The 18377-nt window shown below is 42.4% G+C and overlaps 1 protein-coding gene across 1 annotated transcript in view; it reads right to left on the reverse strand.

The window, feature by feature from the left end:
- Window positions 1-2162: 2162 nt before the first annotated feature.
- CNPY1 (canopy FGF signaling regulator 1) overlaps window positions 2163-18377 on the reverse strand; it is a 33139-nt gene continuing 16924 nt past the window's right edge. Inside the window, 3 exon segments of the mRNA XM_069462474.1 lie at window positions 2163-2200; window positions 6056-6152; window positions 7914-8117. Of these exon segments, the coding sequence (XP_069318575.1) occupies window positions 2163-2200; window positions 6056-6152; window positions 7914-8117 (339 nt within the window).

Genomic DNA, 18377 nt, shown 5'->3' on the forward strand with positions numbered 1-18377 from the left:
TCATTACTGTTCATTGGCAAAGCAGGGACCCTAACTAACAATGACCCGGAGGGAAACTTAGGAATCACTGCAGCCACGAGACATCCAGTGGCTTGTGTATTATCACTCAGACATGACTCTAATCTGTAACTTAGTAAATGACAGATATTTATATGAGTTTAGCAGGTTGATCTGGAAAAAATTTCTGGAAAGAAAAAATATACAAGTCATGAGACATTAAAAATCTTGCAAAACTCAAGACCATTTTTTATTGGAGAAAAAAAAAGGAAAACGGTATTTAGCAAAATGTTAGATATTCACTATAAAAGTCAAGATGCCAGGTTCTCTCCATTCAAAGCAAAACAGCATTAAGGAAAAGCATGCCTCAGTGGAAAGGGACACCTCTCCATGTCTGTTTAGGCTATAAACAGGAGCACACATTTTTTTAACTTCTATGATTAGCATTAGTGTTGTCTATATGTGAGAATTTTTAACGACTGCCAATGAGAGTATGAAAACAAGGTGGTGACACTTCTACAATTACAACTGCTACATTTAGCACAGAAGCGTACTTAATGCCACTGTTTCCAACATGTTCTCCTGAAGGTCACCAATGTTTTAAGAAATAATGTTCCTGGTTAGGACATTTACCAAGAAAGCCCAAGTTACGAAAAGGTTTATGACTTACTATTTCACATGCCAAATTAATCTTAGATACATACATTTAAATAAAGATACCCGGACGATGTTTTAAATAATAATTTTACTACCCTACTGGAACACAGAGCTAATTATCCTTAAACGCTATGTCCACTGCATATCAGCTAGCGTCCAAGCTCATTGGGTTATGGAGGGTCTATAATACTTAAGCAGTTGCAGACATATCAAAAAAGCACACATTTTCCCAAATAATTCAGTGACATTAACTTAAAATATGAATTTTAATAAACGTTGAGGGGGGTTGGAAATCTCTTCCCCTTAATTTTGGTAAATTTTCCTAAATTTATGAAATGTTTCCTGCTGGAGTCAGCTGAGCTGCACGCAGTGTGTTTTCTAGGCAATTACGTAACAACATGGCAAACAGTTTTAGTCTAAACAGGAAGAATTTGCATCATCCGACCCACTCAATTCTCCACACAAGAAGGAGGATTTCTTTTAAAAAACAGGTGTAGACTATGCCCTGACATTTTAAATAATTAAAGTTGGATTCCACTAAATGCAAATTTAACAGAGATAATAAAATGTCCAAGAGTGACTGTTACTACACTGTGTATTAGGTTACGTGCAGACAAAAGGTAATTTCCCCCTAGGTCCCACCCCCTCTTCCATCTCCACACCTCCAGAAAATATCCCTGTAGAAGAATGATTGGTTATTTAGTAGTAAAATCTACACATTAAATGTTAGCCAAAAATCTTTACCAAAAAAAAAAAAAGAGAGAGTTTGGAGTAAAACAAAACGTGGTCACTAGTGTCATCTTTTAATATGAGATGTAATAATAAATCAACTTTCTTGACCATTTGAATTCAGAATGCATGCTTAAGAGAGACCAATATGATTATTGTTCACTGTAAAATATCCATTATTTTTATGCATTCCACTAAATTTTAGAGATAAAGAAGTTTTTAAACTTACGGTTTTTAGAAATTTAAATTTCATTTCTGATAAAAAGTGGACTTGTTTCATTAACCAATAGCCATATCCAACCCAGAAGAAGACCAAATTTGGAATTCGTGGCAATATATTTCCTGAAATTTGTGGCCAGTAAAGTATTTGAGAAATGAAATCAAGTTCTCATCAAATGGCATGCTACACTTGCATACATGCACACACATTTGCTACAAAGTATTCAGTACACGTTATGAAATCCCTATTTTGTTTATGTAATGGCTTCACTTTTTTTCCCAATGCTGAATTAAATGCTTTATTGCCAAGCCTGTTTTCATCAAAATCTGCAAAGGTAACTTAAGTTTTATATTCTCCTCGGCTTCACCTATAGAAAGACTCATGGTTTGTCATGATGCCAAACAACAGATTTTCAAAAAAATATCGTACGTGAGACGAACATGGCATAAACAAAAGATGAAATTTCTAATCATGAAAGACAACATGCAAACATAAAACGCAGACATTGACCTTTGGGATGTGACTTTAGTCCTCTCTCACAACTAGTAGCCCGTCATTCCTAGAGGTCAGTACGATTAGTAGAAGTTTCACACAGATCTGGAAGGAAAAATTAAATAGCATCACTATCGCATTAAATACCAGCTCATGAAGTCAGTTATATTATGCAAAAAGTACATTCTGGTGGAAGCATGTTTTTTAAACTTTTGTTATGAAAATTTTCAAATGTAGACAAACGCAGAAAGAAGGGTATAAACTGGACCCCAAAGCCAGCTTCCCCAGTGAGCCACACTCTGTCATTCTTGTCCCATCTTTCAGTCTTTTTTGGCTGGAGCATTTTAAAGCAAGGCCAAGGGTGCTGTGTCATTTCACCCACGGCTGTGGGAGTGTTTCAAGAAGACCTGCTCAGAGATATTTTGCAGCTTGTAAGGGGCACAGTACACTCAGCATTTAATCCAAGGACCAGAGAGGCAACTCGAGTCTTTGATACATAGCACTTTTCCGACTGCAAGCGATTAATGCCAACTCTATTGGAAAAGGCTATAGATTATTTTAGCTAAATAATTTATTCAAAATATGCAAGCCTTTGAAAGTAATAATTTTATATAACAGAATTTAACACCCCCATAAGCGTTGAGAAGTCTGTACAACAAGGTAAAAATGTTTTTACTTTAAACATAAGCTAAACATTTCTAGATACTCAATGTCATATTGATTTATTACATTCAAAATGGTTACGTGGCAAGTCCATCAGGCATGACGTTTTTCAATGTTAAGACCTGATATCAAAGCAGAAGTGATATACACAGAATATATTTCTGTACTTCTATGTATACCCTCACACAGTCTATTTAGCAAATACCTCCACAGACATTCATTTATAATCTAGTGGTATTTTCTGTACCTTGAGTGGAGCACAGCTGTGCTTTTAATCATGACCTTATATCATGTTAAGATTCTAACCATTTCGATGTCTTCAAGACACCAAAATTGCAATTTGGAGAAGCCTGGGTTATGTGCTACAGGGTGCTCCAGCAGAACAATCTAATGACCTTACTCTTAGGTTTTGCCTAGCAAGAGATCAGGAGAAGAATAACCTCCTATTATCCTGCCTCACACTCGAAGAACAGAGAGTATTTGATAATTTTTATTCTATCCAGGGTCTAAAGTTGTAACGCACCCACAGATTCATCTGCAATCCTACAACCATTCACTGAGATCTTTTTTTCACTCATCAAAAATGTGACACCTAATGTTTATGAAAATCTCACTGATGTGTTATTTTTTAATCCAAACACAGTTATCTGAAATTTGACATATGTTTTCTCCATTTCTCTTCATTTATTTTTGTGTGTGTGGGTGAATGTTAGAACATTAATATTTTGAAGATTCTGTAAATGTGCCCTCGCTTGCTTATGTATAATAATGATAAATAAGTCACAAATAAGTGAAATGATCTACATTAAGTAGAAAAAAAGCAAAATTCACATATAAAATATGGAAGGGACTAAACCACCAATAAAATCTCCAGTTCTACAAATATCTATTTTCTAGATAATTATTTATAATCCTAAAAGTAATATGTGAACATCCTAATAGCTTAGTAGAGTGTCTCGCACATAGTATACACTCAGTAAATGGTTACTGTTTAACCTACGGTTTTAGAGCTTCCCATGCATGCACACACACGTACACACAGGCACAGAGTCACATCTTAAACATTTAAACTGTGGAGATCATGTCATAGCGGAGTTGCTGTATATGTTACATAATATAACAAGGTGAAGTATTGCTTTACAAAGCAGAGTGTGAGTGTCATGCCCTATTGGGAAATGTACTACTTGTATTTTAGATTACATTCGAGTGCATCTGGAGTTTTTCTATGATACAAAAGTGTCACCTTGTACACAGTTGTCTAAACCATCTCAATATAGTAAAACATAGTAATTCTTTGTTGCTGCATCATGTATTGGAATTTTTATCATCGATGTATCACTTTAGCTTTTCCTTGCAAAACTTTTTAAGTTTGAAAAAACTGTGTGTTGTTAACTTACTTCAACAGTGGGTTTTGTGGGGGTTTTTTGTTTGCTTTTTTGCGGGGTGGAGGAGTCTAGTCTCTTTTTAGGATTAACTTATTCCCCGTTTTAACTTATGAATGGTTTAGAACATCCATCAGTGTTTCCTGAGGAAACACACCCTGAGGAATTCACCCCACTTCACCGTGCAGCAGCCAGGTGGCCACTCACACTATAGAGTGGTCACTTTTCACTCTCAACAGTTCCGTTTATAGTAGAAACTACTTAATCGGTTTTTTAAAAATCAAGTGTCAATTAAGAATTATCTAATCATGCTTTATCTTCTACCAGCAATATTGTACATATCCTAGGTTTATTCGTTAAGCTTGTACTTTCTCAAGGTTAATGTTAATTTTATCCCAATTATACAGAAGGAATGAAGACAGGTAGTTAATATTATTGAAATTAAGTGAAATTGCTGAACTTGGGAGCAGAGTCTTTCCCCAGAATCTTATTATTTGGGCAACTACTGCCATGACAGTTGGTGAAACTCTCTCAGGTCCTTTTGGAACATTTGAGTGAGTGTTCATGTAGCAAATGATTTGCATTTTGTCACAGACGATGATGACATGTCCAAATCCTTTATGAGGAAAAAACAGGGAAAACCAACATTTCAAATATGGCTCATCACATTTTTGATTATTTCTTAATGCATACGCACATCTCTGGATGGTTTGAAAGACTTCAAAAACAATTGGGAAGTTGTGGCTACGAACATCACAAATTTCTACAAATATACCTGACATCAAAGAAAAAAATTCACAAACTCCTGAACAATCCTGACTACATCATTTCATTGCACTCTTCTGCAAGCTCCCTTAAAACTGGATTTTAAGCAGAAAGCAATCCAAATATATACACAGAGCAAGAAAAATTTATTTACCTGTGCTATTAAATGGGAGATTCATATCCTTGTTCAGTAACTTTTGATGACGCAAATATTTGTCTACAAATGTGCAGTCACTATTACTTTAAGGGCTTTGGCACTAAACTTGATGCAATGGATATAGGTGTATTATACTTTATTGTAAACAACTGCTAAATGCTAAATGTCTCAAGTTTCCACGTTACTTAAAGGTATTCCACTGGCTTTAAATCATTGTCTTCACATATTTCCATTCATTTTTTCCCAAAGATATTTTCAAAGAATGCACAGTTTGTACTCCATTCTCATAAACGTATTAAACAAGTTTTCAAAGGACGTCACTGAAGATCTGTGTTCAGTCCACCAGATGAGAGGGCCAGTCATAACGTCTTTCAACTTTGTGTACAGTCAATAAAGTTCTGCTCATTGTTTCTAGCTTCTGAGTGTGTGTGTGTGTTTAAGAATATGAGTTAAGTATTACTTTCTACCCTCTAAGCCACAAAAAAAATTATTAAATAGATACAGGAAAGGAAGCTGAAAAATAATATCTAGCACCCCTCCCCCAGCCAAACAAGAAAACTTTTAAAATTTCTTACAAAGTTAAAATCCCACCTTCCGCTGGTGTAGTAAATATTCAAGTCATAAAATGAGATTCTTCCTTCCTGATTCAGAATAGAAAAGCCAATCTCTAAAACTTTTTTTAAAAGAAGGGGCTTTGCACTCTTTTCATTCTGAACAAGAATTTGGTCCCCAACAATTGGAAATCAAGAATGTCTGAATTCATTTAAAATGTGGAGGAAAGAAAGTGTCAAGAGGGAAGCCACACAGCCCTGTGATTCCTGTTTATCTGCTCTCTCTCACGGTGTCATTTCTGATTCAGCGAGGCCACAGAACCCTGAGTCAGAGCCGCCGGCTGCAGGGAGGCAGCGAGAGGCTCTGGCTGCAAACAAGATGCTGCGCGGCGGAGGGGAGAGCGCGGGAGGCGAGGAGAGCATGTTACATCAGACACAGTACCTGATTTTTCACTGCACAGCTTGTCAGCCAGATAGTGTGCCTCCTGGGCGATAAGTGAGAATATTTCATCTTCATACTCTTCTATTATAGTTTCACACTGCAGAAACATAATAACAACACATGTGTATAGACGCACACTCACGGGGCACCTTGTTAGGAAGGACTTAGTAACATTTTATGAGCTAAAAATATGAAATTATGTAGCCAAGGTGGTCCATTTTTCTTAGCCCTTTTGATTTAATACATCATCGCATGGCATTAACCCTCTTCCCAGAATGTTAATTGCATCATTTTCCTGGGACTTAACTGACTAGTAGTGTTGAAAGACGTGAGGCTCAGGAATAAACCTGGCTCTACTTGTTTCTCTTCCTTAAACTGGAATGCAAGTCCTGGGAAGCAATGGGCCTCCTATTTAGGGAGCTGAAAAGTCTTAGTTTTTTTAATTAAAAAAAAAAAATTTAAAGAACACAGCTCCTTGAAATGGTTAAACCAGTTTCCTTCAGATTTAACATAATAATCCACTTTGTGCCTTGAAAGTGTGAAAACAATTAAGCCTTCTGAGCAATCAAAACAAATGCATCTTCAACCTCACTGTGGAGAACACGCTTGACAGTTACGTGGGGAAGTTTCTTTTCACAGCGTTTAGAGATTCATCCAAAATTTCACTTCACTTTCCAAAAACCTCTGACATTTCAGAGAGGAGGGAGCTCAACTTTGCTCCTGCATTTGAAAATCTTAGATTCTAACTGGAGTATGTTTCTTTGTTAAAGAACTATAGATTACACTTTTAGGAATTGTGAAATTACTGAAAGGCATTCACTAGAGACTTGTAAATCATTTTCTGAGTTCATTAAACAAGACTCTAAAATTTTTAAATGGCATTTAAAAATATTTAAATTCAACTTTAATGTGTTTATTTAAAACCTGTGAAAGACAAACACACTTACTCATTGCCATTCCTATTCCACGGTACTTTTAACCCTGATTTATTGCCCTTACTTTTTAATTAAAATGAAATCTTCAAAAGTCAGCTAAAGCCTTCATTTCAAGGTTTTAGCATGCCTGACATTTCGGCCAATGTGTGAACTTAATACATTTTTAAAACAGGCCTGCCCATCACTTTGTCTGATTCAACAGCACTGAGTAAAATGAAATATATTGCAATATATTTTGCCAGGCACATTCTAGCAAGCCAGGGGCCAGCATCATGAAAAATAAACATTCTCCTGGAAGGAAATTTGGCATCAAGCCAATTCTCATACCTAAGCCTTTGTTTAACTTAGTTTGTGCTAGAATACTTGCATTAACTCAGGGGGAAAAGTCTCTCTCCTCTGTGAAGCCTTAGAAAAAAAGAAATGATGGCGTCACTCTCCTTCTATCATTTGGCTATAAATATTTGAAAATGACATTCGTTTTAATTTGTATTTTAACCTAGAAACCCCAGCCCCTGATTCCTTATGTGGAAACCTGGGAGAGACCTTCCTTGGCAACAGGACCGACAGAGCCTACTCCCACGTCCCCACCCAAGCAAAATGGTTTGAACAAAACGTGGTGCAACTGCGGTTTCAAGTCACTGGGGTTTGTGAACAGCACTTGCTGTAAAATATCACTGAAATGTCTCCATTGATCTCCACAAAATAGCACAACCCCTTACGGGTCTCAAAAGGCAGGTTACTAAATGCACGGTTAACACCGAAAACGCAGCAGGACTGCAAAGTAAACAGGTGACGTTTTAACGTGCATTTCCATGTTCAGTGTCTAGAAACTCAACAACAAAAGAGCAGCAATCAACAAAAAAAGAGTACCAAAAAACTGTGTGCATCAGTCATGTGATTCATCTTCAAACAAGAGGGCTTACCGCAAATTTCAAAGGTCTGTAAGCATCAGAATAAAAATAGAATTTTTTAAATTCTTTGTATATGTTGTCTCCTTTCCTTGGAGCGAATCTCTTGAAAGTTCTCTCCTTGGTCACAGGGTCTTCCTCAAGCTTGTAGTCGTTCATTCGCTCACAGACTTTGTCCAGAAGGTCTGTTAGGAATGCCTCGGACTGGGCCAGGGAAATCTGGGAAGAAAAACCCGCAAGGAGACTTGGCTTCATGCTAACAGGACTTCAGAGAACTCACTCCAGTGAGTACCTATAAAACATACCACCCCCATTAATGCAGACACGTATTATACAATATTCATACTTTCCTAATATTTATACAGTTATATTATTCACATAATGTAATGGGTTATCTTAAATTCTAGTTTTAAAAAGTGCATATATATGAAAGTGGACAGAAAAAAAACTTACATTCAGACTAGAAACTCTACAACTATACCTATACACATACAATCATTTTTAAAAGTCATCGAACACGCAGAACAAAGCACGAAGCACGGAAAATGGCTCTTATCCATCTACTCGGCAGTCTGGTTTCAGACCCCCCCTCACTTCGTGGCGAAGTTGGAGACGCCGAAAGTCTTGCTCTGCGTCGCTCCTGTCGGCCCGTCGGTCCCCTCGCCGCAGCTGCGCGACGCCCGGGGCTGGGTGGAGTGGGGCCGTTGGGACAGGGCGACAGTGTCGCCGCGCCCCTGGCCTCCGCGCGGCCCTCCGGGACCAGCTGGCGCACGGCCCGCGCCTCTCCCTGCGGAGCCCGGCGAGTGCAGCGGGACCCTCTGGCCACCACCTCCGCCCCGGGCGCGGGTCAAAGAGCACCCTCGCCCTTGGTAACCGAGACAAAAACTTCGGGGCCGTCTAGACAGGTCAAGGTGCAGGATGCTGCGTCCCCGCGGCTCCTTCCGGAAGGGGCGTGGAGCCGCCAAGGGCACCGGGACCGCGCCGCAGCCCGCGGCCTTTGCGGGCTTTTTCCCTCTCCACCCTCTGCTGATCAAAGTAGGAAGTTTGCATGACAACCGCAGAGAAAGGGGCTGAATCGCAAATGAACTCGATTTCTGCAGTGTTGATATATCCAGCCTCCATTGTCCCCTTTCAGGCGCAGTATGAACCCTTCCGGTGCCAACGACCGCGCGGCATTCACAGGCGCTCGGGGCGCACAAAGGGTCTCCGCGCTTCACCGCCATCTGGCCGCAAATCTGATCTGCCGGAGCGGCAGCATTAACTTGAAAGCGGGTGGTGGGTGTCGTTTGTGTTCTTTAAGCCTAGGGCCCATTATAACCCGCCCCGGTATCACCGCTGCCGGCCCCCAGTTGCAATAAGGAGCCAACTTTGTAAAAACATTTGGAAGGAGACTTGGAGAGAGGGCAGAGTAAGAGAATCCATCGGCTGCACCTACCACGTGCACAGGTAATGCTATCGCTCGTTCGCCCCCAAGACTGCTTGCAAGGCCCATGCATTCAGATTTGCAGCCAAATACTTTACGGAACTAGAATATAGCACCCCATTTACTTACTAAAATATCAAGTTTTTTAAGCTCATTAATGTTTTAATTTTTTAAAATGTCTGCATTCAAAAACTGTGACATAAGTGGCTCGAAGAGCTCACTGCAAACAGAGTGGCACTCATCTGGCTTCGGCTACGCCTTCGAGGCGGTGTCGGCCGTAAAACACACGCAACGCCCAGTACACAGATTCACAGACAAAACTGAAAATCTGTTATTAATTTACAGAAACTAAGGATTAAACTTGTATTCGCCACTGGAAGAAGCATAAAATGCAGAGATAAATTCTTCAATTAGAATTAATCAACGCAGATCATTAACAGAAAGATTGTGGGGTGCCCCCACCATGCATGTGTTTTAAGTATTCTATCCTTATCTGATACATACAAAAGATAGTCACAGTAGTTTCTGGGTGTCCACAGAACAGCATTTTACTTGAAAGTCAAGAGTAGAATCTTTCATTTAAAAAATCTAACTATAATCAAGAAATTCATCGTCTCTCCCCCTTCCTCCCTCCCCTCTCTTTCCCCTATCTGCAAAGTAAACACACTTGACGATTGGGGGATGGGGAAGACAGAGGTGCCAGGAGGGAGAGCGTCTGATGGCTGGGAGGGGGCTTCTAGAAACTCAGCCCTTCTGGAACACCAAACTCCCTCGTAATATAGCACCTTGAGTGGAGGCCACTCTAGAAACTATTTTTAAAAATTGGCCAAACATTATGAGCTGTTTGTAAAAATTGCTGAGCATAAAAGTTTTGAGTGAAATTATGATGTTCATGGTGGAAGTCCCTCCACAACCTACTTCCTGGCATTTCGAAAACAGTCCTCCATGTTAAAACTTCCCACCAAACGGTGGATTGTTTTTCTTATTTTGAAAGTATAATTTTACATGTTTGAATATAGTACTATTGTGCCTATTTTAACACAAATATGTTATTTCAATGGATCAACGTGTGAATTTCTGTAATTTTGTAAGTCTGTGAAGGCTGGCTGGCTTTCTGATGTAGGTAGCTCACCTTTGGAGTAAACATTCTTTAAAAGTAGAAAATGTTCGCTGGTGGATAGCTCAGAAGAAGACTATGTGACAATGTTCACTAGACACAGGATGGGGAACACAGCCAACATGAGCTAGTAGAGTTCATTTTACAGAAGATCAAAAAAAGTGTTTGATCTTAAAATCCCAAAGCATCAGATTTTTTGAGAAAATATTTAAGAAAAAGATGTTTATACATTGCAGCTCTTTATACATTAAAATGTACACGATTAGAGTTTAAAGTGATACTGCTTGGCTAACTACCTTCAGTAAATTTAGATTGTTCCTAGAATAATTGAGCCTCTCCCCCCTTAAAGTGTTTTGATTATAAGAGTGCAATAGGTATCGGGACAAGTGGAATAAAACTAAGTCTTCCTTTCTGTACTGTGCGGATTTTGAATAGTACTTGTCAATACAGCATCTCCCATTGTAATCTTACAGGAGCTCTGCCTCCGCCTCCAAGGACGGTCTCAGAGATACTAACCTCATTACAATATGAATGAAAAGGGCTGCCATCCTCGGCTCTCCTGACCCCAGTCACTGGCACACGGTTTTCTTATCTGCCATTGCTTTTACACTCGGACTTGTTAGGGACAAGTTACAGATATAAAAATGATCCCTGAGAATTTCATTACTATCTTGGAGGACCTCTATCAAAATAAACCCTAACTTTTCCCAATTTTGGAACCCACCTATGACTCCAAAGCAAACTCTGTATATGTAGTGTCTGTTCTTCCACCTTTAGGTTTGCTCCGACCGCGTGTTACTCCATGAGCAGTGGACCGGGCTGGCAGCGCCCATACCCCAGCGTTAAAATGGAAGAAAGTAGTAGAAAGTTCTGGGTTTGGTTTCTCTAGAAAACCGGGACTCAGGAGTTTATTACAGACCACTATGACACTTTAATAACAGCCAATTACAGGGTGTTGCCCATGCTTGTTCATTACTGTGTCTCTGTTAATCTTGTAGTAAATTTCTTGCCTGATAGCTATCGCAATCAGGCAGGAATACATTATGTTACAGCGCACAATTGGACATGCAAACTCCCCTCCTGGTGTGTCTGTCTCTGCCATTACAGTCTGACGATCGCCAATAAACTTCACTCGTCTTTATCATTAGTTTGGAGTGTCCTGCAGATATGAAACCAGTACTTAACTTGTTTAGTGACTGATAATTAATTTCACATTATTGCAAAGATTTTCTTTCTAGAGGTTTAGTTAATGTAAAATTTTAATTGCATTGTAGCAAATATTGCACCTAGTTTAATCACTAACTTTTCATCCATAAAAATTGAAATCACTGCTGATATTAGTTAAAAGTCAATATTTAGAAGTGAAAATTCAAAGCTCCTTTGCTCTAGGCTACAACAGGGGAAGTATGAATTCAGAAACTCTTGTAAGCTGATGAGATATGTAATTAGCTTTTATGTTAATTGACTGCTATGAGTTTGTTGTATGACACTTCTTCATATAATATGCAAATAGCATTGACTGTTTAGTTTTATTAGACAATATAATTAGAAATCCAAAGGAGTCATTTCTATGAGGAATAATGAAGGTTGATAAATTTCCAGTGTTCTGTATATCAGAAAAAATTGCATCTGGACTTAATCAATAAGAAAGATTTTAGGTAGCCTTTTATGGGGAGCCAAAAACAGCTAATGTGTAACAGAATTAACATTAGTGTTTCCAGTTACCATAAATTCTGTTTGAACAGGTGAATTTGTGCTATCCATAAAACCTTGGGGGAAAAATACAAAGATTTCAGTACCTTTACCACAAACAACATAGTACATTTGTGAAAGTAACATCCAAATTTTGCCTCCTATATTTTGAATAATGGAAATAAGTCATTTATTTTGCAAGTGTTTCTTATTACTTATAGACATATATCAATCATGTATATGCTTAGGTTGTAAAAAGAATAGTAATGAAAGTAAGAACAACGTGATTTTGGAGGGAAATTTTTTTCAGAATTCAATCACATCTTTTTATTCTGGAGCCTATTTTCAACTTAGTGACAAAACAGAAAAAAATGCACGATGGATCAGCATTAATGATTTCCGAAGGGAGGGTCCTCTAGCTCAATTTTACTTTTTCCTGAAGTTAAAACACATTTTCCTTTCATTGTTGAATACAAAATTGTCACTGCCATTTGGTTTCCCATTTTAAAAAGTATTCTGCTAGTTAAAAAAAAAAAAAAAAAAAAAAACTCTTTAGTTTTCAAACACTTTAGGTAACATGAAAAAAAATACAACTACACACGTGAAAAAGGCTACAAATTTCACCCTCTGTTTCAGATCTTCTCAGGAAGGACTTTGGGCACCCGATTCACACTGCGCTGCTGGGCTTTGCCCTCCGGTCAGCACAGCTGGGAGGATTTCGCAGGTTCGGAAAAGCGCCTGATAGGAAAAAGTGGGAGAGCCTGAAAGGACGGAGGCGGCACCTCGCAGCACACGGGAGCACGACGGGAATTCACTCATCGTTCAACAAATATTTACTGGACCCTTCTGATGTCAGACAAATACACTTCCCTAATTCGGACTTTTTAAAAAAGGACACTTCCGTGATTCAGCATAAAAATTAAAATAAAACTTTTGAAAAAGAACGTGTGCCCAGTGGCGGTCCAAGAAGCATCAGCTGATGGTGACCTAACCCTTTGTCTATGAACTGAGCTAAAGATCACTTAAATACAATCTCATCTCCTTGTCTTACAGTCTTCTGCCCAAGAAGTATCTGCATCTTTCACCATCTTGTTACTGAAAACACAAAGGTTGGGGAGTGGTTATCTGTTTAAAACCACCTCTGCAAAAACACTTCCCAAAATAAAAAAAGGTGAAAAGTCCCATTTGGGGGATCTATTAGGGCATCTTCCAACTCTGTCTTCTGAATACTTGTGGGCAGATGGCAAGATTTCCCTGCGAAACGTTAGACACCTACGAGGAAAAGGGGAAATGAACTGGATGACGACTAGAAACTCCGGGCGCTTCGCAGCGCGCACACAATCTCGCGCGCGCACAGCAGAGCACGCGCACATGCATGCACGAGGGCGCGCAGAGGCAGGGATTATGCGGGAGCGGCCGCTGGCCTCGTAGCTGACAAGCAAACCAGAAAGCATTCTATGGCTCCTGGGTGGGGCCGGGGACAGCTTCCGCCAGAGTGGCTGAGGGTTTGCTGACACAGTGCTCAACCTGCCCCACCGTCCGCTCACTGGGCGATGTCGCAGGAGCCCCGGCCCACACCTCGGGAGAGTCCCTGCGCACCGGGCCTCCACGCCGCAGCATCCCGGTCTCCGCCCAAGCTCCAGGGATTCTTCCCCATCCTAAGAACGGGCTTGAGTGATTCCAGTGGCACAGACACAGCGCCAGCCTGAAGACACCTGCCGCAGGAAATTTGACGCCGCCTGCGTGAGCTGGGGAACCACACCCAAGGGGCCTGGGGACAGCAGGCTTCCACGACGTCAGTCCGTCACGTCCTATCCCAAAACACACAGGCTTGGGCGACGGACAGGGACCAAACTGCCTGGGGAGTCACTCGGGGAGATGGGATGTGCCACGACTTCTTGGAGGCTCTGTCTATCCGGGCAGGTTTGTGTTGGTGACCGAAAATGCTAGGAAAGAGGAGAAAAATCTAGAACTCGGATGAATGGAGGCCTTTCCCCAGTAGGGAGGACAGAGCCTTTTCTCAAGAAACATTCCTCATACCTTGGTTCCTCGTGACTAGAAAGACACTTTCTTCTTTAAAAACATTTTCCAGTTGGAAAGGGTAGCGTAGTCATTTTGATAAAATGACTTTTTTTCCTTTGGGTAGATGCCCAGTAGTGGGATTGCTGGATCGAATGGTAGATCTACTTTTAGTTCTTTGAGGAATCTCCACACTGTTTCCCATAGAAGTTATACTAATTTGCAGTCCCACCAACAGTGTATAAGCATTCCTTTTTCTCTACATCCACACCAACATCTATTGTTTTTGGATTTTTTTAATAAAAGCCATTCTAACTGGGGTAAGGTGATATCTCATTGTGGTTTTAATTTGCATTTCCCTGGATGTATAGCTTGTACATATTTTCTCCCATTCTGTAGGTTGTCTATTTGCTCTATTATGTCCATAGCTGTGCAGAAAGCTTTTTAATTTAATCAAGTCCCATTTATTTCTGTTGTTGCTGTGATTGCCATTGGGGTCTTCTTCATAAATTCTTTGCTTAGGCCAATATCTAGAAGAGTTTTTTCAGCATTTTTTTCTAGAGTTCTTATGGTTTCATGCATGACATTTAAGTCTGTTATCCATCTTGAATTAATTTGTGTGAGTGGTGAGAGATACGGATCCCATTTCATTCTTCTGCATGCGGCTATCCAATTTTCCCAGCGCCATTTATTGAATAGGGATTCTTTCCCCCAGTGTATATTGTTGTCTGCTTTGTCAAAGATCTGTTGGCTGTATATGGATGGTTTTATAGCTGGATTCTCTCTTCTGCTCCATTGGTCTATGTCTCTGTTTTTGTGCTAATACCATGCTGTTTGGGTTACTACAGCCTTGTAGTATAGTTTGAAGTCTGGTAATGTGATGCCTCCAGATTTTTCTTTTTGCTTAAGATTTCTTTGGCTATTTGGGCTCTTTTATGGTTCCAAACAAAGCATAGAATTATTTTTTTGCATCTGTGAAATATGACATTGGTATTTTGATGGGGATTGCATTGAATCTGTAAATCATTTGGGTAATATTTGAGATGTTTTGGGGTAAAATTTACCTTATTCTATCCCAAAACACAAGTCTTGAGTGTGACAGGACAAGTGTTTTTAGCCCCCACTCCCCAGATGAGGACCCTGGGTGGAAGGGCTTGCCTGTGATGGGGCCACACACCCTCAGCCAGGATCCCCCTCTCCATTCCCACCCCCACAGCAGCACAGACCTTAGGTGTTGATGGAACCTGGGAGACCCCAGAGTAAACTCCTCATTTTTCAGACAAGGAGACTGAGGACATCATGGGCAGAGCTGATGGGAGCCCGGCACCGTGGGCTCCTGACTGCAGCCCCCGGGGTGTCTAGAATGCTCTGCGACCCGCCACAGCAACTGGTACCTTGGCCGAGGCCTAGCTGAGTGGGAGACTCTTAATGGCAGGGCAGGGTCCCCTTTCTCAGATCACAGAGCCTCAGAACTGATGTCCCGTCCCCGGGAAATTTCCTCATCCCAGATGACGATCCAACCACTTCCGCAGCCCCGCTGGGCACTCTGCGTCTCTCCTGGTGCCTGGCCTTCCTAGAACCTACCTGCCCTCCTGGAAGCCCCGGGCCGAGCTGTGGCAGCGTCGCCTCTGCTACCTGGGAGATGCGGTCACCGCTGTGTGATTGGGGCGCCTGGTCTCTGCCACACAGGGCACCCTGCCACCCCAGCCTTTCACTCGGAGACCTGGCCTGCCGGTCCTCAGGGCATGCTATCTCCTGGTCTACTTCTCAAGGACTGGCTGATGCCATGTCACGTAGGGCCACTGTCAGGGGCTGAGTTGTGTCCCCCCCAGAATCCATATGTTGAAATCATAACCCCCAGTTCCTCAGAAAGGGACGGGCATCTGGAGATGGGTCTTCAAAGAGGCGATTAGGTTAAATGCAGTCACTGAGGTGGGACATTTTCCAATGTGACTGGTGTCCTTGTAAGAAGAGGAGATTAGGACACAGACACAGAGGGTCGACCCTGCGAGGACACAGGGAGAAGACGGTGTCGACATGCCCAGGAGAGAGGCCTCAGGAGGAACCCGCCGACCCCTTGGTGCCGCCCTCCGGCCTCCAGCCCCGTGAGAGAGTGCGCTCCTGTCGTTCGGGGACCGCATCGCGGGCCTTGCCGGGGCAGCCCCAGCGCACGCACGTGCAGCCACAGACCACGACGGCCTCCGGCCTCCAGCCAAGCCCAGGGAACTGAGCCTTCACCAGGGGTGGACGACTGGACTCCCAGAGGCCCAGATGCCGCGGGGAGATGGCTGGCCAGGCCAGCCTCACGCCGGGCCACACGAAGGTGCCGCCCGGTCTGCGCCTGCACGTTCGTACGACTCAGCCTCCCTCCACATTTCTCCCGGCAACATGGCAACGCTGGGGGCCACGGGCCTGGCCTGCTCAAAGCCCCAGATTCTAGTCTAGCTTCATTTATCTTCTGACCACGGACGGGGACGGCTTTATCTTCCCGCCTTCCAGCGTCCTCTTCCGTAAAAGCGGGTGACGATAACCGTGCCCCTGTGTCTGATCAAGCCGAGTGATTGACAGGAAAACCCTTCAAAGCTTCGACGCGGTACAGAAGGGGGAAGCGTTACTCTTGTCGTCTCTGACGGGCCGTGATTGTTTTACATTTTAACACCTTGGAACTGACACAAATTTAAGAGGCACAGAGTGATTTTTGTCTTCTACTGATAAGGGAGGAGAGACATCATCCTTCCTGTGTCTGAGACATGGGCACACCGGTCACCTGCGTCAGTGTGGCTTGAAGTGTGTGTCTGTGCAGCCCTTTCTGTCCACCCCCTCTCTTCCCATCTCCCCAGATCTGGGAGCCACGGGGCAGCTCGATCCTTATACTCAGAGTGTGGTCCGCGGACCACCAGGACTTCCCCGGGGCTTGCCAGTAACTCAGAGTCCCAGCCCAGCCAGATCTACCAACTCCCCCGTGACTTGTGTGCACAGACATGTTGGGGCAGCTCGGGGTTAGGAGGAGGAGGAGGAGTGGGTAGCTACTGGAGTCGACTTTCTCATTACCCGCTTTTGTGCTTTATCTAGAAAGAGGAAGATGCAGAAACCGGAGAAGGACCGTTTGGTACCAAGAGCTTCTGATTTGCAGCCTTGTCCTTAAGAACAGAACGTTGGGATGAGCTGAAGAAGATGCCTCAGTTCTCAGACCCCAACAGTATAAACACAGCGAGTTTGGGAGAGCCAGACGCTCCCACACCGCGATGGGTGCTGGATTCGGTGGGACACCGTGTCGGTAATCAGAAAGCACAGTTCAAGGGTGGAGATGTGTCCCTGATGCACAAAGAGAACTGGGAGAAGCGGAGAAGGATGACAAGTGGTATCTCAGCAGTTCGTGGCACCTGTCTTAAGAGTCGATCTTTTATCATGTGACAGAGCTGAACATTTTCCCAAAATTATTGAGATCATTCTCCGTGTCATTATCTTCTCCCCTGCATTTCTGGGTGGGCGGGTGGCTGTTTCTGGGTCTCCGCACTGCCAGGGCTGTGCCGGAGGCGCTTCAGGACGGAGCAGCCCGTGTGACCGCTCGTCCCTCCGCGTGGGCCGCCGCGGCAGCGCACCCTCGAGGAAGAAATGCTGGGAAGAGAAAGGGGTCGAGTTTTCTCCAACACACCAAATTCAGGCCATTCTAGAGCCAAATCTAAACCATTTAGAAATGATTTTTAACACTTAAGATATTGCATCTTCTGGCTCAGAAGTTTCCTTGTCTCCAAAATACCGAATTTTGAGCAGGTTGTGAACAGACATGTTATTGCTTTGGGTGGAAAAGGGCTGGGTCATCCGAAACTCTTGAAGTGTTGGAAGAGACCCCTGTGCCTCAGGGGGTAGGAGGGGGCCACCTGTGACTTCTCCGATTGTCTAAGGGCACCTGGCAGGTCTGTGCTGGCCTCGAAAGAGTGAGCGTAAAATGTAAAGAGCTGATTGAGACCAAACCCAACCTGTATCAGTGGCAAAGAAAAAAGGGACTATTAAAATTAATAAATCAGTGTTGTTCTTGCTAAATAAAATCTTTTTGTTTTGTTTTGTTTACCTCAACAGAGCCGCGAGTGTCCATGGGTTGCCATAAAACAGTATGTTCACAAGCTAAGCATGCAATAAAATGCTATTTTTCCTCAAGGAATGGACTTCGAACATGAAGGGGAGGACATCTCCTCACAGTCTCAGCCGCTGACAAGCAAACCGCCCC

This window comes from Eulemur rufifrons, chromosome 29 (assembly GCF_041146395.1).
Source record: "Eulemur rufifrons isolate Redbay chromosome 29, OSU_ERuf_1, whole genome shotgun sequence".
NCBI classification, from domain to species: domain Eukaryota; kingdom Metazoa; phylum Chordata; class Mammalia; order Primates; family Lemuridae; genus Eulemur; species Eulemur rufifrons.